The 24,244-nt window shown below is 42.0% G+C and overlaps 2 protein-coding genes across 9 annotated transcripts in view; both read left to right on the top strand.

The window, feature by feature from the left end:
• LOC105397316 (FERM, ARHGEF and pleckstrin domain-containing protein 1) overlaps positions 1-24,244 on the top strand; it is a 61,939-nt gene that overhangs the window by 28,323 nt on the left and 9,372 nt on the right. For 4 of the 8 annotated variants that reach the window (XR_007267102.1, XM_048626000.1, XM_048625999.1 and 1 more), the window contains 3 exons: positions 592-624; positions 1,273-1,362; positions 1,443-1,548. Coding sequence is in view for 5 of the 8 variants with exons in the window: in XM_048626000.1 (XP_048481957.1) it covers positions 592-624; positions 1,273-1,362; positions 1,443-1,548 (229 nt within the window). In the remaining 3 variants the exon portion in view is untranslated. The remainder of the gene's footprint in view (positions 1-591; positions 625-1,272; positions 1,363-1,442; positions 1,549-24,244) is intronic. The other 4 variants (XR_007267104.1, XM_048626003.1, XR_007267103.1 and 1 more) reach the window with 2 other exon arrangements.
• LOC119691517 lies at positions 799-23,750 on the top strand. The gene is made up of 2 exons (XM_048625998.1): positions 799-815; positions 14,341-23,750. Exon 2 carries the CDS (start codon positions 14,884-14,886, stop codon positions 22,471-22,473), a length of 7,590 nt encoding a protein of 2,529 aa, XP_048481955.1. The 5' UTR covers positions 799-815; positions 14,341-14,883; the 3' UTR covers positions 22,474-23,750.

Raw genomic sequence — 24,244 nt, forward strand, 5'->3', positions numbered from 1 at the left:
GCCTGCACCATGCTCAGGGAACGGGTATGAACATGAACTTTACACTATTGTGCCTTATAAGCCCATGTTACACCTACCAAGCAGAGGGGCGAGACAGTATTCTCGGCCGATCCTCTCCTCCGATACTCTCTCACTCAGTAGCGATCAGGGTATAGGAGCTCAATTCCTACGCAGATAATCTCCAGTGTTAAGATATTTACGAGATAAGGGCAGGTTTTTCAATAATCACATACATGATATCTGACGAAACTGGATAAACGGATCTGAAACGGACATTTCACGGAGATATATCTTTGAATGAGGAAGGCCAAGGACGAAGAGTTGCGATGCTTCATAGCATAAACCTATGCATATTATTATTAGTGGCCTGTGGTGATTGGTTCATCCATAAATTGATATTAATTGTTTCATAATTAAAAATAGATTTCTTTTCTGGCCATTGACATCTTTGAACAATGACGGTCACATGTATCATACACAGTAAAACAGTAGCGTTTTGATTTCTATAATAATTTGTTAGCTTTTTATAGTCACCGATTAGAAAAGCATTTATTTCGTCTGCAGTTTTTAAGCACGGTAATTTCTTTTCAGCTCACAAAAATGTACCACAACGAAATACATTACGTAAGGACATTTACAATTGGATATAATGTTCTAATATGTGTTTAAAAAACTCATTTCTAACATAAATTGGCATCTTGTTTATAATTTACATTGGCACTTCGTTTTACATTATTTGTGTTACAAGTAAATAACATATTTTATCAATTCTGTGGTTCTATCTTGTCGACAGTCTTACCACAAAAACAAGGCACGTAAAATAGATGTAAAACGCTATAAAATAGCTTATGCATCTGTTGTGTTAAACTCCGACAAAACATTGTTTAAACTTTTTGTGGTAATACATGCAGTCTTTTGCTTATTTCTTTAAATTTTATTTGGTTAATATGTACTGCATTATTTTATGTTTATGAAAGTAAGCAACCATCAAGGTTTATGTATGTTTTGGGTTGTTGGATTTCCACGTTGCTTGCATTTATAAGTTACAGTATCAGAATCGTATAAAAAATATTGCACATTAACCCCTTTCCTTTAATGTTACCCCTGAAATACAGCATTATTGCACAAAAACCTGAAGCACGGCGCACTCGGTGTTGTACATTATTTACTATTCGTTTGTAAACTGTTGTGTATAATGAGCTGGAATGGGTGCACATACTTATTTTCTTTGTATAAATCACCTTATTAACTCATTAACATGGCACATTGCAGCAGCCGGGTCCCGAAGTAGTGACCCATGCCGAGGTCAATCATCACCGTATGGAGGATTCGCCTCCGCCTCATCGGATGATGACACCATTGGTCAGTATCTGATCATTCTACAAGCTTAATATACTGTTGTTTATTGAGGATGTGGTGACTGACGTTGATTTTCGTTGCAGACTTCTCCGGAGAGTATATGGAAGGTAGCGAGTACTACGTGCGTTGCGGACAGCGGTCGCGCTCGTACTCCGCCGCCTCGTGCCCCGCCGCCTGCGCCGCGCCCAGGTCAGAGCGCTGTCAGAGACTCCCCTAGCATTTATCCGGACTTTGTCCTCACCAAGCAGTCTTCCAGCTTTAAGAAGTCCTCGGAGCGACTCGAGTACGAGTTCTCCCAGTCTAACATATACTCGACGTGTCCGTCGACGCGCTCCAGCCGCTCGGGCGGCTCGCTGCTGGTGGAGGAGGAGGACGAGGAGGCGGCGCCGGCGCGGCCCGTGTGGCGGCGCAGCGCCAGCTGCCGCAACCTGCGCGACTTCAGCTTCGACGAGGCGGGCGGCAGCAAGCGGCGCGGCGGCGGCTCGCTGCTGGGCGAGCTGCCCGGCGCCCGCGCGCGCGTGGACTCGCCCGTCACGCGCTACGACGACGCGCGCACGCTGGCCTTCGTGCTCGGCGCGCAGGGCTCGCTGGACGCGCAGCGCGAGCTGCTGCGCTCCTACTCGTGGAGCTTCCCCGGCGCGCTGAGCGAGGTGCGCGCGGAGGCGGGCATGGGCCGCGGCGGCGGCGGCGGCGGCGGGGGCGGCTCGCAGGACGACCTGTCGCACGACAGCTACGAGCTGGTGGACCGCTCGGACGACGAGCAGTCGGAGGGGCGGCGGCGCGCGCGCTCCCGCCCCCCGCTGCTGCCGCCGCGCGCGCGCTCCTGCTCGCTCGACTCCGGCAACGACCTGCCCTCCGACGACGACCACTCGCTCTCCGACAGACTCTCCGACTGCGACGACGAGCCCAACCTCAACATTGTAGGGGTTAAATATAAGAGCGATAATGATATTCCACTCGATCCTTTCCTTTTAGACGATCCGCGTATTTTGCCGCGTGAGAAATTGTCGGTTAGGTCGGACGGTAGCTTCTATAAGGAAATTAAAAGAGCACTCGGCTCTCGAACTTCGAGTCAGGAGTCTAAAAGTGACATTTACGATTCTAAAATATCTAAAAGTAGTGCCGAATCTAGCAAAAAATCCCGTGATAGTGTCTATCATACTGATAGCAAGAAGTCTCGCGAAACCTTGAAAAGTAAAAGTTCCGATCGATCGGGATCTAGGACCTCCAGTCAGGATTCCAAGTCAGATTATTATGACTGCAAAAAGAATATTTATGAGGCAGAGGAGGCTAGGAGGCGCAGCAACGCTAGCATTCAGAATGCTTACATTGATCCATTCGATCCTATATCTCCAACCTCTAGTGGAGATTCTGGTAAGGAATTCTATGACACTCAGTCATCGTTCATTGGTATGGAAAAGCCAGAATATAGAGAAAAAACTGTATTCGATAAGTCTCATGAAGACTTGATAGCCAACGTGGCGATGTCTCCGAGCTACTACCACATCCCCACGCCGTACTCGACGTTCCCGAGCAACAACAAGCACCACCGAGACACCAGTCCGATGCATTCTGCCAGTTTGCAGAATATGGAATTTGAACAGTATGAATATTCTGACACTAGTCCTCAAAAGAAGCTGGATGAATTTTCTACAGAAGAAGAGGACATGATGCAACCTCATATGACGCATATTTGGCCCGAAAAGATTGCTGGGCTCGATACTGAGGTTGATAATAACAGAGCGCAGAAGATACACAGCTATCAACGTCGCCGCTCCTCGGAGACTGTATTCAGCTTCGATAAGGAAAAGATTGAATCACTTACGAGTTCTCTGAATAAGGATTCCATTACTTCGCATCTTGTAAAAGAATCTTCTAACGAATCTGATGTACACGTTAGAATATTGCCAGCTATGGACAGCATTGAATATACGAAAAACAGAAAAGCAGCTGCTTTATCGCCTGGAAATTCGATTTTGCAATCAGACTTCGACAAATCGATGCGCGGTAAATTGCACACTCATATTGTAAGAAAGGAGAACTTGAAAGAAGAGCTTATGGCCAAAACACACTTTGACGAATACAATCCTAAACTTCTTTTAGAGACAAGTTCTAGCAGTAGGCTTGCAGATACAGCTGTGCCTTATGTACATCCAACTGTCGAGAGAACCAAGAGTGATCCTAACAGCTTAGCAAATAGGCCTCGATTTAGCAGTGTGAGCTCACGAAGGCATATGCTTATGCACCAAAAGTCTATCGATCTAACTCCAGCTGAATCCAGCGATGAAGATTACATATTCCGCCAGATACCAAGCGCGCCACCAATAGCCACGAAACGGTCACACTTCGATCTACCTACGAGGCATACTGAACAGTCCCGTGATCGACCTCCTTTCGACTTACCAAAGAATTATTTCAAAGAGTTTGATGCCTTTAAAGCTGGCTTTAAAGACAACAAAAAGGTTGTTGATGACGGATATGACATTCCCTATGTCTTGCACAAGAGACACGTGATGAATGGTACTGCACCTTCTCCGATAGATGACAAGAGGCAGCCGCCTGATATTATAATGTTGCCTCCACAAAATGGTCGTCATGTCGTTAGTGCTCACCCAAGATGCAAATACCATGATCATCCGAAGTCACCACGCTCACCCAAGTCACCCAAATCACCGAAAAGTCCAAAATCACCAAAATCACCGAAGTCTCCGAAATCACCCAAATCTCCAAAATCACCGAAATCGCCGCGATCTAGTATCCAAATGGAACATGCTTCTAAGTTCTTGGATGTGGAGAATCAAAACTTCCTATTTACGCAAAATATTGATTTATCTAAGATTGACCCTGTAACTTTAGAGGTAGACAAAAGCGGACAAATGCAACATGTGCCAAGCCCAAAACGAGATATTACTCATCTAGACCCAGCTTTACTTGAAACACTGAATTCTAAATTGAGTCAAATAGAAAGCGACTCGGCTACTAGCGACAGCTTACGCCAAGAACCTCAGTATCCACATGATATTAAATTTGCAATCAATGGGCGAAATATTACTCAACCGCCTATTGGTAAAGAAAAGCCAATGACGGCTGCTGAAAAGTTACGAGCTGATATCAAGTCAAAATCAGACAAAATACCAACGAAGAGAGGTATGAAGGGTCGTGGTACTGGCAAGAAATCTACCGGGCCAAAAATCAAAGGCAAGAGTAAAATACGAATAACTTCATTTTCATCAGATGATGAAAGTGTAGACTCTGACGATGTGTTCGGTACAACTGAAGCTGCCCCTAAGTTAGAATTCTCTCCTCCGCAGTCGAGAAAAGATCTAGAACCTATATTGCAGGTCGAGTATGATAAAATAACATCTGGTGCTTGGCACAGAGGCCAGACAATGAGCTCCACAGAAATAGAAGGCTCTCCTCCACAATGCCGTAAACTCATTGAATTAGAAGCTAAGTACAATCCTCAAATTCTTGAGTCACACGCTCACATGCAAAACATTTCAACAGGAAATGCTACAGAACTAAGGCGAATTTCCGAAAGGTCAATCTCTATACCGAGTTCTGAAGACGATGTTGTTATAAAAATTCCGGAGACTATTAAGCAAGTTAGTAAAGAAAGCTCAACTTGGGAATACAATGAAAACATTCCTTCCCCAATACTTGAAAGTATAGAATTTTTAAAATCTGATGATGAAAATATTGTCGACATGGAAATACTGAAAGTTACAAGTGCTCCCTCAGAAGACAAAAGTGATATGTCTAAAGAAGATATGAAAGACACACTTGATGTAAAGAAAACAACACGGGAAGATTTAATATCACCAGTCTTGCGTAAAGCTGGTGGTACTCCCATTCTATTTGCTCATGCAAGGTTGAATTTGTCCGAGGGCTCGGTGTTCTCATTGCAGAGGCAGAAAGCCATGTTAGATTCCCCTACTGCTAGTAGGAGAGCCAAAAGCTTGGATACTCCAGTTATACAGTTGCACAGATTGCCACCGATGAATGCGTTTTCTTCTAAAGATGATACTGTAGAAGATTCTAACGAAGAGGGAGTTTTATTAGAAGAAAAGGCATTGCATGATGATAAGACTAAGACTTCTAAAAGAGAAATTATTGAAAAGATAGATGAAGTGGAAGAAGATCAAGGGAAACCAGAAGAGTTAAAATCTGTTGTTATTGATACAGAAGAGTTAGAACTACTCGAAGGCTTAACAGAACAACGCAGACCGCGGTCCTTTAAACGAAGGTATGACTTGACGAAACTAAAATCACAATCAAAGTCTCCATCAAGGTCCCCCCTGAACAGGTCCCCTATATCTCGTTCACCGTTGTCAAAATCACCTTCGAGATCACCAACGTCATCCTTGAACTCTCCAAGAGGAAGTATCAGAAAACTATCTGATTTGAGCGAAGATCAGATAGTTCCTGATATTGAAAGAATTAAAAGGAAAGAAAAGAAGAAGCTCACTTTAAAACCAAAATCAGGAGAAGACAAAGCAAAAATTGCGAGTAAGCTAAACAAGGGTGGGTCATTAGATACTAATGCCACTAAAATTAAGGCATTACAAACGCAGAAATCATTACCGTCTTCGCTTAAGGAAAGGCCTGATTTCTTAACAGTTCCGCCTCTAGAGTTAGCTCGGGCTAAAAGTCAAGAACTTGAACAGTCAGCTAAAAAAGCTTTGAAAGAGAAATCAAAATCTTTGGAGAAAATGGAAATAAAACGTGCTGGAAGTAAAGAAAGAACTAAATCGACAGAGGAGAGTGACACTGAAATAGCAAAGCGTAAGGAAAAGCAACAGATGCTATTTGAAGCCGCTCTTAAACAGACAAAAACTTTGATCAGTCCTGTCAAAGACACATTGCCACCATTCCCACCACCTGAGGATAAAATCTTGGTTAAAACCGAAGGTGATAAAATTATTATCGAAACAAAGATCACTAGTAAAGCTGAAGACCATGTTTTTATTGCAAAATCACCTAAAAAGTTAGACAACACCCTAACTGGTAAGATTAGTAGAAGCTTTGAAGACACGAAGACCTCAAATGAAGATAAAAATAAAATAAATAAGAGTATGGATGAAAGAACAGCACGATCAATGGAAGAGAAGTACGATGATATTGACTCTTTACAAAAGTCACCTAAAACTTTATCTAAAAAACAAGAAATGAAACAACAAATCGAAGGGAAAGTGGTTTACCATAAAGGACCTGGAACCAAATCTAAGAGTTTAGACCGTAAAATAGATGGACATCATGAAGCCAAAATAAAATCAAAAAGCTTGGACAGAAACTATGTTACTCCACCCAGTGACTTTGCGTCAGAAACCGATAAACACTTCAAACAAGAAGTTGTTAAAGTTGACGTTCATCCCACGGTCGAAGAGGAGGAACCCACTGAAAAAGTAAAACCAGAACCAGATATATCACCTTCTAATAGTTACAGAGATAAATATGAAGATGACTCTTCGGTTGAATGGATGACTAGTTCTCAACATACAGTGATCGAAAATGACACGCAAACCGTTATTATGGAGCGCAGAAAAATTGATATATATAATAAACAAAGACAATACTCTGAGCTCAGTGAGAGTAAAAGTAATCCAGACGTTCATAGTTTGTTATCAGATTCAAATAAATCCGACAAAATCCAACGTCTAACTAGTGAAGAAGAGTCACTTACAGAAGTTACGGAAGTAAGTGAATTAAAACTATCAGATGAGAGCAACAAACTAGGAATTTCCATTCCTTACATAGATGATTCGTCAGATCAAGATCAATCAAGGAAAGATCAGAAAAGTAAACTTCCACGTGGTAGAAGTGAAGATTCCACATTCAGGACAGCTGATTATGATGAATGTAATTTAGATGTTGATTCGGATGCTAGCAGAAAGAGCAAAAAACGTGGATTAGACCCACAAAGTACATTTGACGAATCTTCCGCTAGTTTAGTAGAATTTCTAAAGCATGAAAAAGTATCTGAGACAGATACAGACCGAGATAGCAAAACCAGAGATTCAACAAGGTCTGACATGACACTGAAATGGAAGAACAAAAATAAAATAATTGTAACACCTCCACAGGAGAATAGCCCTACTGTTGAAAGCATGCCTTTTATCGATTCAAGTGGATCGAAATCTCAGAGGTCGGAAGGAGAGCTCACAGGTAGCTCCGGTAGCGCGCCCGACGTGTCGCCCACTGACCCCAAACCGGAGCTGAAGTTGCTGCTCACTGCTAAGTCTAAACGCAGTGAACTACTGAAGCTAAGCGCAGAACGTTCTAGGAGTTCTGAGTCAACCTCATGGACCAGTATCGAGAAAGATGCCAGTCCATCTAGTGCCAATATAAAAGGAAGTTCAATAGACGACGAATCAAGCGTCAGTTGTTCTATTGCCAGACCTTTAGGTATATCGCAGGATATAGAGAAACTCAATAAAAAAGATAGAGAATGTCTTGAAGAGTTAAAACAGTCTATGGAATATGGTGAAGAGCGTTTAATGACACAACAAACATTATCCAGCGATCATTCAAAATCTAATTCTAAATCTCCTTCTCCAGTACCGGATAGGATTGAAAGTCCGAGGAGCCCTTCGAAATATGGCACTAGAAAGTCGCCAACACCGACCTTAGAAAAACAGGGACCAGTCGATTCACAAAAGGGTCCAAGTGATACAGATTCCAGTTCAGAGAGCATCGAGAAAACTGTTGAACGACTTTCAAAGCATACTAGCAGAAAGACCGGTTTAGATAAAGTCGGAAAATGTGCTATGGAGGAATCGGAGTCCAGTCAATCACATGCATCGAAAACATCAGATGTAAGGGACATTTCTAAAAATACTGTAAAGAAAACGAAGATAGCTATAACAATTTCACAAGAAGATCAGAATACCACTATTGACTTTGACGAGGATGGAAATGTTATAACATCTTCATTTGAGAAGGATTTTATACGTAAACGAAGAACTCTGAAAGATGTGAAATCAAGTTCATCGAAATCGAGTGTGGACACAACGACAACTACGACAACCCCTTCCAAGGGTTCTCTCAGCGTGGATGATTCATCGTCCAGGAGGAAAGGGAAATTAGATGAGCAGAAAAGTTCTTCTAAATCCAGTATGGACTCGAAAGGTTCTCTCAGCGTTGAGTCTAGGGGTTCTTTTGAGACAACTGAGTCCACTTCCGGCTCATTAGGGGAAGCATATCGCCGGGGAGAGGAATTGAAGCCGACTTGGCGACCATTCTTTGGTGCTTCAGGCAGTGAAAACAGTACCAGTATCGAAGAAGCTTGGATACCACAAGATCATGATGGTTATGAAAGCTTAGGTTTGAATAAGGATGCATACGAATTTAATAGTCCTAGAGTAGTCGACGACTTTCCGACATTCTCTAAGCATCCACCGTTGTCATCTACAAATACTTCTAAAGATTCAACTGAAGGTGATTTTACAGATGACCTGAATGACTTTCCGGTCAATTTTATTTATCCGGCAACGTCATCAGCGTCTTCTACTCCTGATGTCGTTATAGGCTATGGGCAAAACTTTGGCCGTACATTGTCGAGAATTTCTGAAAGAAGTACGGCGTCGGAAAAAACAAGTGGCGACGAAGATTCTACCAAAGCTATATCACGTTCGGAAAGTATTAACGAAGAGTCGTTGAACTCCAGCGATCACCAAGCAAGTCTAAGTTCGGACCCACCAAGCAATGCCAATGTTGCTTATATTTCAGACACGGATCGAAGAACATCAGCTGAAATGCCGGACATCCCTATAGATCAGACAAAAATCAGCGAAATGTATTCAGAATCAAAAAAAGATGTGGAGAAAGTAAACAAAATTATTGATGAAACATTAGACAGAAAAAAAGATGTAGTGAAATCATCTCTGTCAGGACCATCCAAAAATTCTTCACCAAGCGATAGCCAGGAGTCGGAGGACTGGCCGCTACCGGAGCTTCCTCCTCCGGCCGCTAAACCTGATCGCCCGGAACTTAGACGGAAGTCGAGTGACTTCGAACAATGGCCTTCACCACCATCGAGCCTCCTTGAGGTGCCTATAGTAGAAAAAGTGCATATCTATTACATGAGTAGTCAACCAGAACAGGCTACGAAGGTAACTCTTCAATCTGAGAGCTCCAAAGGCCACTTACAGGGATCGGATGATGACAGCGATACTTTAAACAATGATGAGGAACTGGAAAAAGACCACGTCCCCGATTCTAAATCTGATAAAGTTACCAGTGATTCATCAAGAAGTCCGAAAGTTATACCATATGAACAATCCAAGTATATGGTCGACCCATTTGACAAACACGACGAGTCCAACTGTCTTAACAAAGGCGTAGTACCCAATTATGATAAGTCTTGTCTGAGCGGAACTATTAGTAAAGCTCTCATGGGTGATATGACGCCGTGTTGTTCTCGATCTGAAAGCAAATCATTTGTTATCAAAAGTAATTTGGAAGATAAGGTTATAATTAGTCAACCCACTAAGTCACCTACAAATCACAGTCCAATTTTTGATGACGATCATCTTTTCTCTGACGATGTTTTTGGAACAGACAGCAAATCATTGTCACCCGAGTTTGATAAAGTACGTCGCTCTTGCGGATCTAATAACTCTGACACATCTATCGACGACATGTTGTCTCAAACTAATGCGGACGACACGGTGCGTGCGGTCACTAAGCTGAGCACCGGCAGCGCCGGCACGTGCAAGAAGTGCAGCCACAGCAGCCACTCCGAGGAAGAGACCAGCTCGTTCGGCACAGACCTGGACGGTACTGTTAAGATTGGAATCCCGCCTAAGAAATGCACTCATAGCTCTCACTCAGAAGATACTTCTGTATGTCTGAGCATATCTGAGTGGTCTACGGGAACCAACACCGTACGACAGTATGCAAACCTTTCTGCTTCCGAAAGTATCTCACATACTAAAAGTGACAAGTCAGACAACATGACCGCTAAAGTTCACTCGTCTTCCCAAGGAAGCAAAGGAAAAAAATCCGACCACAAACCTAAGTTAGGTTCACAAGCAGATCCAAGTTCCAAAAGCAGCAGCCTGGACAAAAGCAATGAGAACATCAAGTATGATAAATTATGCAGTTCAGACACAACTATATCCAGGAAAGTGGATAGTAGCTCCGGTACTAAAAGCGACAGTACATTAACTTTGGCACAATCTATATCGGATTGGTCAGCGAGTACAAGTCACACTCTCATAGCGACTGCCAGAGAGGATCAGCAGGAGGCTGACGATACTAAATCAGATCACACTATTATCATCGACGAGGCTCCCGCCATTATTGAAGAAGATGATGAAGCTGCCAGGGTGCCGTCTCCGCCACAAGATCCCAAGGAACCTGTGCTGAGACTCAGCGCAGGATACCCCGGTAAACAGGATAAGTCATCGTCTATAAGCTACAGTGATAAGTCTGATAAATCCAGTTCAAGTTCTCTGAGCAGCCTGCAAAATAGAGGAGTGGTGAGATTTGACAGACTAAAAGGTTTTCCGCAAGTTCAAGATGTAACTCATGAACGTTATCAGAAGATACCACCCAAGAGCATGAGCTACGAGGAGCAAAGTCACAGATATGGCGTTGCACCTACAATTCGCTGTCAGAGCGAAGATAGTGGCTTTCAGCCGTATCTAGTGGCTCAACCAGAGCTAGACATTGACATGCCGTCTCAGCTCTACAGCGCGGAAGAAAAACATAGCGAGCGTTACCAAAGTCAGGAGTTTTCAAAAATTCTCCAAGAAGATATGCCACATTTCATAAGATCTGACTACAAGCCTCTAGCCAAGCATGCTAGCTACGATGATAAAACTTTATCGAAACATCAAATCAAGGAATATAAGACATCTCAGCAGTTTCGCAGTAAACCTAAAAGCTGGTCTTTCCACGAGCATTATTTATCATCTTCCGATTTGCCAATGATTTCGGTGCCCGAGATACCCTCCGTACACCGAGAGTTATCTGAGAAGAGGTCGTTAGAACGAACACCTCTGTCCAGATGTTCCCCATACTACTCGAGCAGCTTAAGTTCCGAGTCGCCGCCGATCCAGCCGCTCAAAGTGCCTGTCAAGAAGTCTATACTAGTCAGGAATGTATCAATGAAAAGCCCTCCCAGCGGCAACGACACGGACAGCTCGCTGGATGTCATCCGCGACCCGAGGGAGCGCATGAGAACTTTCAGGCGAAAGAAGCAAGTTAATAGCACTCGAAGGCGTCAGGACAAAATACAAGACGTTCTGGAAGAAGACGCATCCAAATCGCAGTCTTCAGAGAGCGACAAGCCACAACCAATTTATTTAGAAGTGGATGATTCTCTTCGTCGAATAGAGAGCTCGGAGTGTTCTGATAGTTACCAGCCCGAAGTGGAGTCGGGCTCCTCAGAAATGTCTAAAGATTCCAATCCACACTATGACTTACAGGATCCTGTCAGTTATTCGGAGGATGAGGAACAAAATGATTACGAAAAATTCAAGAGTGCCAACTACGAGGCCCCACAGTTTCCAATCAATATAACTCCTGCGCAGTTCCAAGGGTTCGGGTCGTCGGCTGACGAGGACGAGATGGGGTTCCCGCGGTTCGACCGGCTCGGCCGCCTGCGCCACCCCTACCTGGACTCGCAGGAGCCCGCCTACGTGACCGAGGACAGCCCGCCGCGCGCCTCCTACTCCAACAAGAGCAGCCGCCAGTCCTCCCTCAAGAAAAAGTCTTCCAGCCAGAAGTCTCTCGGCGAGACTTCCGGCCAATCTAGAGGCTTCTACGACGAACAGAGCGACCGCGACGACTCGGACGACTACGCGTACCCGGTGGACACGATCAAGCGCGCGCCCAAGCCGCCGGCGCCGCGCGGCTTCCTGCTGGCGCGCGGCGACTCCGTGGCCTACTCGGACTCGGAGCTGGCGCGCGACGAGTGCGCCGGCTGCCGCAGCCCCTTCCCCGACCAGTACTCGGACGGCGCCTTCCCGCAGTACCCGCGCGACCTGGACCAGCGCTTCAGCCTCAACAACGTGGAGCGCTTCTACTCGAGCCACTACGTGGACTCGCAGGCGTCCAGCGACAGCCCCGAGCAGCGCTTCGACGTGTCGTCGCTGCCGCCGCCGCTGTGCTCCGACGACGAGTGAGCGCCGCCGCCGCCGCCGCCGCTCGCCCTCACTCGCGTCTTGTTTCTTTGCGTGTTCACCGCACTCGTATGCGTCTCTGTCGTCTGCTCTGCGTTTCGATTTCTTCATCTATTATTACGCAACGTATTATTAAATCGGCATTTTTATTCGATACTAGGCTAATTTACATCACATTAAATACATTTAGCTAAATCTATTATATTATAAAATATAGTGCGAATCCCCCTAGTGTCCGAGAGGTTGTAGTGCACTTTGCCTCCTTCTGACTGTCTGTGAGGTGTATGCTAAATATACTGACTTATTAGAAAGTACTACGTGTAGTGATCTGTGTACTGAATTTACTAAAATTATTAATCAATTCATACCTATGCAAAGTATTAAAAATACAGTAATTTCGCATTTTAATCAGAGTAGATAAACAATATTTAGTATATCGTATGTGTTATTATTTTTTTAACATAATATGGGTAATTTATGCCTGATACTATTAAGTTATTACTATAGTTTAATTATTCACTGTTATCCGTTTGAAATGTTTGTCACGCGTCGTTAGATTTTGATATTTCGATATTGAACCTTTATTGTTTCACGTAATAGTGAGTTTGAATTTATAATGGCTGTGATTTACTTTTTATATCCATGTTAATTTATTAACCCGCTCATATACTGTTAGTAAGCTGCAATATATTTTCCAATAATCGAGTATTGTCATCCAAATCAAAGACTATTATTATTATGGGATCTCTAAACGTGCCAAAGCTGCTCAATTTTTTCCACTTTTTAGTATAATAATTTGGAACTGTTTCTAATATTTGGATTCTTATTTGAATATATTGTGTGTTTGGGCTGTTTATGTATGATGTGTCGATTTTTCATCGAAAATTACTAGTTACCAAAAATGTTTCTAATACTCGTAATTGTAGTCACAGATCAGTGATTGACCACACTATTGATTAATTTTGACATGGGAATATTTTGATTAAATCAAAACTAATATAGAAAAAAAATATATTAACCGTTATTAATTTGTTTTTTTTAAATATTTAAGTAGTAAATTTTTGTTAACATCGAGTTATATAAAAAAATATTGGCTTAAAATTAACGAAAGTAAAACAGTAGTTGATGGACAAGGTCCTTTTTAATAGTTTAATTAATTTACGAGTTTGGAAGTTTGGTTCTGCAACATGAAAGTATTTCAGAACCAAGTGGGTATTTCAAAAGAGTCATAATGTAGATTAGCATACGTATACTCGTTATATAATATAGTATCGTAAACGTGCCAAATGAATGAGGCCAAAGAATTCTAAAATAACATGCTATCGTTCTAACCTATGATGAGCTACCACAAGTTCATTATTAAATTATTGTGTTTTTTTACTGTAAAGCAATATCGATAATGTAATATTATGTTGATAAATTTAATTGTGAATCAGAGTCAATTGTACTAAACTTTGTGTTACCTATGATGTACCCATTGTCTTCGCCTAAATTGAAATGTTGCTCCTGTTGAAATGTTAACTTATTTACTTATCAATGCAGTCCAGTGGTGTGAATTTTTCAAATTCTTCATTTAATGAATCACTTACATATTTTATTCAATTACTTAACAGTAAAACCTACATTATAAAGTTATTTAATGTCTATATTTAAACTTGCTAGTGAAAGAGCTTCACACTATAATTATGGATTTTGGATACTTTATGTACGCACAAATTCTTACACAAACAACGCACCCACTGGCTGTCTAGTGTTCAATTAATTGAAAATAATATAATATACTTATAAATGTGGTCGTGTGTGCACGGAGCAATTTAGAATATTAGCGTAAGAAGGATTCCTTCATAGTTAGTGTGTACGGAACCGACCGTACATGTTTGCCGCGTCAGCGTTTACTTACTTTATTGTAATTCAACTCAGTACTCATATCACCACGCTAGCGTGCGATCGCATATATCAATATATCATTATAATATAATTACGACTGTGAAAGTTAATAAATCTATCAAGAATCAAGTTTGGTTTACATCAAGACCCTATCAACTAAAGACAGTGCGGAGCTAACAAGAGAACCGTACATCTTTATGGTCCTTCGAAAGCGACTTTTGGTGTCTTAGTGAGTTTTGTGTGGTAGCGAATCGGTTCCGTCGGCTTCCCACCAGCGGGATCCCCCGATTGGATTGAGAGTGCGCACATATCACGCGGAACGCATTGAGCACTGAATTTCATGAACCCAGCAAGCTAAGGAATCAAGTCCTTCGTCGAATTATCAAGACAGCGTAATCAAGCAGCGCATATACATATATCAATAAACAATAAGGTACCTATCAAGTTTATCAAGGCGAAGATTCAGAAGTAAGAATTTTATCGCATAATATATTCATCAAGTAAAATCATGGACCAAGAAATGGAAGCAGTACTGCAAAATCAAGCCCAATTACAAGATGGAATTGGAAAAATTATCATAAATTTCAAGAAGGATAAACAAGATCGCAAAACAGCAGACTATATCAAGAGACGCCTGGAGAATTTAGAACTGTATTGGTCTGATTACACAGCCAATCATACCAAACTGGTAAAAAGTTACCCCCTACAAGAAATTGATTACTTCCGCGGTGACTTTTACGGTGAAACAAAGAAACTCTACTTGCATGCCAGGGAGCTGCTAGAACAGTCAAGTGTTACAGGAAACAAGCCTACGCCTGCGCCCGTCCAACCAAGTCAAGCAGAATATGGAGGACCAGGTCAGACAAGCACAAAATATTCTACTCAACCTGGAGCTATATCAAGTAAGTCTTCAGGCCAACCATCAAGCCAACAAACAGTTGAGCTCAAGAGCTCTGGCAACAAGAGCAAGCTAGACGAATTGCTGAAGAAGCAGCTCAGCAATTTTAAAGCATTTACAAGATCAGTCTCGAACATTTGTGTGGAAACCATGAATGAAAAATGGGAATTCGAAGACTCCCTCAAAACTCTGCAAACACGCTGGATGGCAATAGACGCCCTTCACTGGGAGTTAGACAGCGAACTTGAAGGATCCAACCAGCAGTATGAAGCCAAGTTCACAGAACATGAAAATACATATATACAGATCAAGAAGACCATTAACAGCAAGCTATGGTCAGTGGCCCACAGGGAGAAAAGCACTCCACAACTCGACATTCCTATATTTAATGGTACGTTTCAACAGTGGATACCATTTAAAGATTTATTTACTGAGGCTATTCACAACAACCCAGGTTTATCAAATGCCCAAAAACTTCAATTTCTGAAGAGCAAACTTAAAGGAGAAGCTGAACGCATGATCCAACATCTCCAAATTAGCTCAGAAAATTATCTTACAAGTTGGGAAATATTAAATCACAGATACAACAACAAGAAAATAATTTTCACCACCCACATGAACACCATGATGAATATCCCGGTCATGCAGCAAGCCACGTCAAGCCACATTAAACGAATACATGACGTCACCACCGAGTGTCTAAACGCTATCAAGAACCTTGGAGTGAACATTGATACATGGGACCCTATTCTCGTTCACCTTCTAGTGCAGAAGTTAGATTCCGAAACGCACAGCGACTACCTAGAATCCCTGAGCGACCCCCGAGAACTACCATCTATCGGTGATTTTCTCAGTTTCATGGAGAACAAGTTCACCACCATGGAGTCTGCTCGTCGAAAACAAGAACAGCAGAGGCCAAGTACAAGTGCGGCCGCACCAAACAGATACGAAAAACCGCCAAACAATTTTAAGCGCTATTATTCAAGCAACAAGGCTACTGCGCAATCATCAAGTTCAAACATATTCAAGTTGAAATGTGTCGTCTGTAACAGCCCGGAACATGGAATTTATTTTTGCAAGGAATTCTTAGAATTTACACCGACACAAAAACGCCAGTTCGTAACAAGAAACAATTTATGTTGCAATTGCCTATTCAATCACCACGGAAAACCTTGCACTTCAACAAAGAGATGCCGCGATTGCAACGGATATCATAATACAATATTACATGCCGCATATTCGAAGAATAACAATATGACACCAAATGACTCGTCAACAACACACGCTCAAAACAAGGAACGAAGCGGCGCCTCTCATGTGGCGCAACAGCAAACTACCCCAGAGGTTCTCCTTACTACCGCCCTTATCAAGGTGCAAGGGTTGAATGGTCAATACCACACTATACGGGCCCTTATAGACCAGGGTTCACAAGTATCGCTTATCACGGAAAGAGCAGCGCAACTACTTGGTCTGAAACGCCGCAAGTGTAAGGGTGTGATAACAGGAGTTGGCACCAAGGACAACACCTGCACTGGAATGATAACAATCAGCTGTAGCTCATTAACGGAGAATTTCACGTTTGACACCGACGTTTATATCATGAAAAGTTTAACAAGAAACCTACCGAACCATTCATTTGAAAAACCATCATGGGAATTTTCACAAGAGATGAAATTGGCCGATCCTGATTACAATTTAAGCAAGCCGATTGATATTTTACTCGGCGCCGAAGTCTATTCAAACATAATACAAGAAGGTATTTATAAAGTCGGTAACATGACGCCCGTTGCACAACAAACAAGGCTCGGCTGGATATTATGTGGGAAGGTGCAATTTCTGCAATGCAATGTCGTTCTAAATAATATTGACGATATTCAATCATTTTGGCAAATTGAAGATATCTCAGAGAACTCTTCATATTCGGCGGAAGAGATTAAATGCGTCGAATTATACAAGTCAACAACAACAAGGTTGGAAGACGGAAAATATCAAGTTAGATTACCCCTAAAATCAAACATACATCAGTTGGGTCAGTCAAAAAACAAGGCTGTAGCTCAATTTCTCCAAATGGAAAGAAAATTCAACAAGGATAAATACATAGAAAAGGAATACAAGGCATTCATGCACCAATATCAAGATTTGGGTCATATGAAACCATGCACTTCCGGTAACCATACGATGAAGCCAGACTACTACTTACCCCACCACTGTGTGGTACGCGAAGAGTCCACCACTTCTGCAGTCCGTGTGGTCTTCAATGCATCTGGAACCACCTCAACCGGAATAAGTCTGAATGACTGTATGTACGCGGGCCCTAACTTACAAAAAGACCTCTTGTCACTTATATTGGGGTGGAGACTGTACAAGGTGGCCTTCACTGCTGATATAGAGAAAATGTTTAGGCAGATATGGGTCCACGAGGAAGATCAAGTTTTGCAAAAGATTATCTGGAGAGACAGCCCCCATGAATCATTGCGAGAGTACCAACTCCGAACCATTAGTTACGGGATGAAGGCTGCCAGCTACCTCGCGATGATGACCCTCCAGCAGCTGGCTGAAGATGAGCGACAGAACTACCCAGAAGCAGCAAGAGTTGTCGAAAACTATTTCTACATGGACGACTTACTCTACGGTACGCATTCATCAGAAACCGCCTTACAATTGAAACACGATCTTATCAAGCTCATGAAATCAGGAGGTCTCAATCTAAGAAAGTGGAACTCCAATTATCAAGAATTACAAGACCAACAAGATCAGAATACCTACGCATTCAAACAAGCTGAGACAACAAAAACACTCGGTCTCATATGGGATCCTAACGAAGACGTTTTCACATTCAAATCGAAAATACCCGAATCTGAACAAAAACGAACCACTAAGAGAAGCCTCTTGTCCGATATATCAAGATTATTTGACCCGTTAGGGTGGTTGACCCCACTATCAACTAAGTTGAAACTTTTATTTCAACGTGTGTGGCAAACGAAATGCAACTGGGATGACAAGCTTCCCGATGACATATGTTTGGAGTGGGAAAACATTAAGGGCGACATATCAAACATAAATAAAATAAAAATACCAAGATGGTTAAACACTGACGACACATGTAAGATCGAATTACACGGCTTCTGTGACTCGTCGCAGAAAGCATATGCCTGCGCTATTTATAGCAAGATTGAAAATCAAGATGAAAACAGGCCTATATTGGTGGTCGGAAAATCAAGACTAGTACCTACCAACAAAGAAGTGTCCCTGCCAAGACTGGAGCTAAGTGGAGCCCTACTTCTCTCCAAGCTCATGAATAAACTTTTACAAGTGCTATCAACAAACCCAGACATCAAGGTTGAGGTTTACGGCTGGGCCGACTCCACGGCTGTATTGGGATGGCTACAAGGAAGTCCCGATCGATGGAAACCCTTCGTCTCGACGAGAGTGAGAAATATCACGGAAATAATGCCACCAAGCTGCTGGCGCTACGTGAAGTCATCGGAAAATCCCGCTGACTGCGCAAGTCGGGGTCTCACAGCGACTAAATTGGCCGAGCATCCCCTGTGGTTCCAAGGACCAGCATGGCTGTCAAAGTATGATAAAAATAAACAAGAAAAACAAGAATTGTACACGACTAAAGAGGAAGAAAAACAAGTCTCGGTCGTCACTCAAGGTCAAAGCACCACTCAGTGCACCCTAATAAGTGAGCTATTAAACAAGTATAGTTCATTTACAAAAGTTGTGCGTGTACTGTCTCGCATACGAAGAGTGTTATCACGAGAAAAGCCTAAGGAAGAATGGCTGACGCTATTAGAAATACGTGAAGCAAAGAAAATGATCATAAAACATGTTCAAGGTCAAGAATTTGAAGACGAAATCAAGGGTCTGAAACAAGGAAAGGGCATATCACCAAAAAGCAAGATCCTAAGTCTAAACCCATTTTTAGACAAGGATGAGATATTAAGAGTCGGCGGCAGGCTGAGGAACGCCCATATAAGCCCCGAAATGATAAATCCAATACTAATACCTAAAGATCACAGGCTTACCGACTTAATTATAAACAACGCGCACGAGCTCACTTATCACGGCGGGGCTCGAGTTACACTTGCATTCACACGCCAACGGTACTGGATACCTAGCGGAAACAGGACGACGAAAAAGTACATACAAAAATGTGTATCATGTAAAAAGCACAATCCTAACAGGCTGCAACAAATTATGGGAGATTTACCTGAAGCCAGGGTGAACCCTTCCAGGCCCTTCCAACACACAGGAGTTGACTTTACGGGTCACATCATGATGAAAGCCAACAAGGGCCGTGGAATGAAAACCACAAAGGGTTACGTGGCTGTTTTTGTGTGCATGATAACAAAGGCTGTCCACCTGGAGCTGGTGGGTGACATGACAACTTCATCATTCATAGCCAGTCTTCGCAGAATGTCCTCAAAGAGAGGAGCCCCCACTGACCTGTACTGCGACTGCGGTTTAAACTTCGTCGGAGCCAGTCGCATACTTCAAGAAGAGTACCAAGAACTCAAACAGATGCTCAATCAAGAGTGCGTAGATGCAATCACTGATATGGAGATCAAGTTCCACTTCAACGCACCATCATGGCCTTCAGCAGGAGGACTGTGGGAAAGTGCTGTCAAGAGTTTCAAGTTCCATCTAAAACGCGTCATCGGGGAGCAACGACTCACCTACGAGGAACTCGCGACAATAATAGCTCAGATCGAAGCATGTCTGAACACAAGACCCCTCTGTCCCCTATCAGAGGACCCCGAAGACTTTGATTACCTGACACCGTCCCACTTCCTCTCGAGCGGCCCAGTGTTGACAATCATAGAAACTGAAAAGGACCTTAGAACCCGCTGGCATCTAACCCAAAAAATATACCAAGATATTTGGAAGCGGTGGCGTTCTGAGTATTTAACACAATTAACAGCAAGGTCTAAGAATAGACAACCTAAAGGCAATATCAAGATTGATGACGTGGTCCTTATTCACGATGATAACCTGCTCCCAGGCAAGTGGATCATGGGCAGAGTGATAGAGCTACACCCTGGAAAGGACGGCTACGTTCGCGTGGTTACCTTGAAAACCAAGAGTGGGTACCTCAAGCGGCCAGTCATTAAGCTCTCTGTACTTACCGAACACGATGACGTCACATACCCCAACCAAAGTCAAGAGCAAAATCACACAGTAAATGTGAATCAAGAAAAAGAAAGAAACGAAAAGAAGAAGCCCCCAACAAGAAATTCCACAAGCCCGAGGTCATTCTTCACTACAATGATAGCCACATTTCTGCTATTTATGACAGTCGTATCAAGTGTTCAAAGCAGCTACGTAAACGTCACGCAGTTCAGAGATAACCAGAGCCTTTACTTTGACAAAATCTCCGACATGTCCCTTATCAAAGATGAATGGAAGCTCATTGTGTACTATGAAATGGAACCGTATTGGCAAGGCAACAGGGCATTAAATAACTACATTAACAAATTGGATACGGCGTGTATAACACTGCGAGATCAAGCTCACTGTGATTCAATACTTATCCAGTTACACCACGGGTTCGCCGAACTAGAGCACTATAATCAAGTCCTAATGAGTCATCAATTCGGCCAGCAAGCGGCTAGAAAGAGCGCCAGACAGCGCGGCACGCGCGGGATCGTAAACGGGGTCGGATATCTCGCTAACACCTTATTCGGCGTATTAGACGAGAGATTCGCCGAGCAGTATCAGAAAGATATAAGCTTACTACAAACTAATCAGCAACACATAGTTAACTTATGGAGAAATCAAACATCTATAGTCGAATCTGAAAATAACCTTCTAAAACGCACAGAAAGCATAATGAACAAGCAGTACAAAATCATGAATCAACACATGTCAACATTAGAAAAAACAATACACTCCATGAAAAATATAGTTCAAACCAATCAAGACAGTAATGACTTTGCAATTGGAGCTATTTTAGCAAGTAACGTACTCCAGAACTTAAAAAACCTACAAACAACTTTACTAGAAACAGTAACAGATATAAATCAAGGACGATTCAACGTGCATCTGTTGACACCAGAACAGCTGACAAGCGAATTAAGCATTATATCAAGCAAACTGCCTAAAGATGTGTCACTACCGATAGATAATATACATTCGGATCTACGTCAACTCTACAGCCTTCTCAAAATCAAGACAAGGATGCTGCAAGAAGTCCTAATTTTTGAGATTACAATACCACTTATAAGCAGAGAAAGCTATGAGATATTCAAGATTGTTCCTATACCTAAAATACAACATGATGAAGTCATAAGTGTCATACCAATATCAGATTTCATTTCAATGAACTTGAAGAGAGACACCTTTATACCTATGAGCGAACATGACGTCAGAGGTTGTTATGCACAGAAAAATAATTACTATTGCCATAGTCAGAAGCCAGAATATCAAATGAAGAGCGACAAGAACTTATGTGAGACGGAGAATCAAGAATGCAAGGCAAATATACATATATGCAAGAACGAGTGGAGAGACACCCATGCCATCAACACATACCTATTTTTCTGTTGCACGACGTGCGCGATAAGGTCAATGTGCGAGTATCAAGTAGCCGCGCATCAGCTGACTGGAGCGGGCATTATACATATAGGTCATGGCTGTATTATCAAAACAGATGAGCTGACAATTTCTCCTCACAAGACACATGAAAGTGAGGTTCGAATTTTGCCTCAAGTACACAGCCCTACAATGTCGCCTATCAATAATTTGATCAATATAACTGTCCCACATTTGCACATAGCAAATGAGTCACAACAAGAGTTGGAAAAGGAGGCATCAGTTATTGAGAACAAAATTAATGACTTGAAAAGTAAACAAGTACTGATATCAGACAGCGTGTCTAACCACGACATCCACCACTACGCTATGATATACTTACTCGTTGGCGCAGCTGGTATGGTGGGACTCATCTACATGGCAAGACGAGTCCAATGCGGGCGCAAGAGAGCTCCTACAACCAGAGCAGACGGAGAGGGTGCTCAGACAAGGAGCCCGGCGGCGGCGGCGGCGGCGGCGGCGGCTCGTCAGAGCAGGACGACCGTGGCGCGACAAGAGAGCGCTCACACAGTATTCGAAATGCTGGAGAGGCGACGGGAGAACAAGTCTACTAGCCCAGTGTTGAAAAAGTTTAATGACTTCATAAGTGAAAATTCAGTTTAATGAAATACTTAAGTAGCATGACTTTTATTAAGATTCAAGTTTTTAAGTCTTAACATAATTTGCTTAGGTTATTTTATCTTATCATTTCTGGCCGGGGAAGATGTACGGAACCGACCGTACATGTTTGCCGCGTCAGCGTTTACTTACTTTATTGTAATTCAACTCAGTACTCATATCACCACGCTAGCGTGCGATCGCATATATCAATATATCATTATAATATAATTACGACTGTGAAAGTTAATAAATCTATCAAGAATCAAGTTTGGTTTACATCAAGACCCTATCAACTAAAGACAGTGCGGAGCTAACAAGAGAACCGTACATAGTGCAATAACATTACTATTATAAATTAACTGAAACTTAGACTGTAAGTACTTCGACTTTTTCGAGTGAAAGTTTACAATCCTTATAGACTGTAATATTTGTTGGATTATTCAATTGTGTTTGTATGAAGTTGTGGTCGGATTTTGTATAGTTTTGACTAGCAGTTTGATTAAATGTATTCAACGGAAGCACGTCAAAGTACAAATCGAATCCAACTAGGGCTACACGGATCTACTGTCTCTTATGGCGTACCAATAGTTCAAACAGCTGGAACTCAGTTTTTTTTGCAAACCAAATTCAATTCGTATGTTAAATTGAATAGCATTTGGATTGCATAAATAGAGGTGTAAGAGATAGCGATACGGTAGCTGACCACACCACTGGTGTGAATTACAAATATGTTACTGCCATAAAGTTAAGTAAGATGCTTCCGTTGAATATTATGGCTGTGGTTAAAAACGGAACAGATACGTTTTCAATTTGAATGATATTAATTTAATTCTATTGTTATAACTCTGCACGTGTTGGCCACTAATGGCATAGATCATTCATTGATCACGGTTTGTGAAAGATGAAAAGTTATATTTAACGTATTTATAAATTTTACGTTGAACACAAGGAAATGTGAGGTGAATAAACTACTACTAACATACCTATTACAATTTACACTTGTGATTTATAAATATAACTTATGTACGAGTATGTTATGTCTGCATCGGTATATCGTGGACAGAGCCTCACAAGTTTGTCCTGAAACGCGTGTGGCGTCCCACACGCGCTTCACACTTCTGACCCCAACTTCACAGTTTTACCTCAGTATTTTATTGTTTTCAATGTTAATCCTTTTTGAATATGTATGTAAATGTTAGTGTGAGTTGCCCGCAGCGCACCTTACTTCCTCGGGTTCGATTGAGGATAGTTAAATAAAAATAAAAACGATTAAAATATTATATCGAGATTTTTATTCAATGTTTTATTTTGATGTTTTGATTAGTTTACCTTTAGCAAACAAACAAAGGATCTCATGTAAGTCGTATCCACAACATAAGCATGATAGGAGTTTTATTTTATATTATACGTGTCGTGAAAATTATGTTCCTGTACTTATTGTTAAGTTTTGTTTCATAAATTAAATGTTGTTAATTTATTATTATTATTTTACACATTATGTTTTTAATATATTTTGTTACAGATTTATTTTTGCCTTAGAACGTAATGCATGGGAAATGTTATCTTTAAGCACTGCTTTCTGTTACACACACCTTAATGTTAATCCAAAAGTTATAATGTGTCACTCATGGAACCATACCTTTGTTAAATGTTTCTTGAAAAAGGCCCTTGTCAAGTAGACGTATCTTGTGTTGAACCAACTATACAATTTATTATGATTTAAAAGTCAACTTTTTAGTCCAAAGAAAACCAACATGTTTCCACGAATTCCGCG

The sequence above is a fragment of the Plutella xylostella genome, chromosome 15 (genome assembly GCF_932276165.1).
Source record: "Plutella xylostella chromosome 15, ilPluXylo3.1, whole genome shotgun sequence".
Taxonomy (NCBI): Eukaryota; Metazoa; Arthropoda; class Insecta; order Lepidoptera; family Plutellidae; genus Plutella; species Plutella xylostella.

Bases quoted from the DNA above. Each gene is read 5' to 3' on its own strand.
- LOC119691517 (XM_048625998.1), top strand. From the start codon at position 14,884: ATGGACCAAGAAATGGAAGCAGTACTGCAAAATCAAGCCCAATTACAA.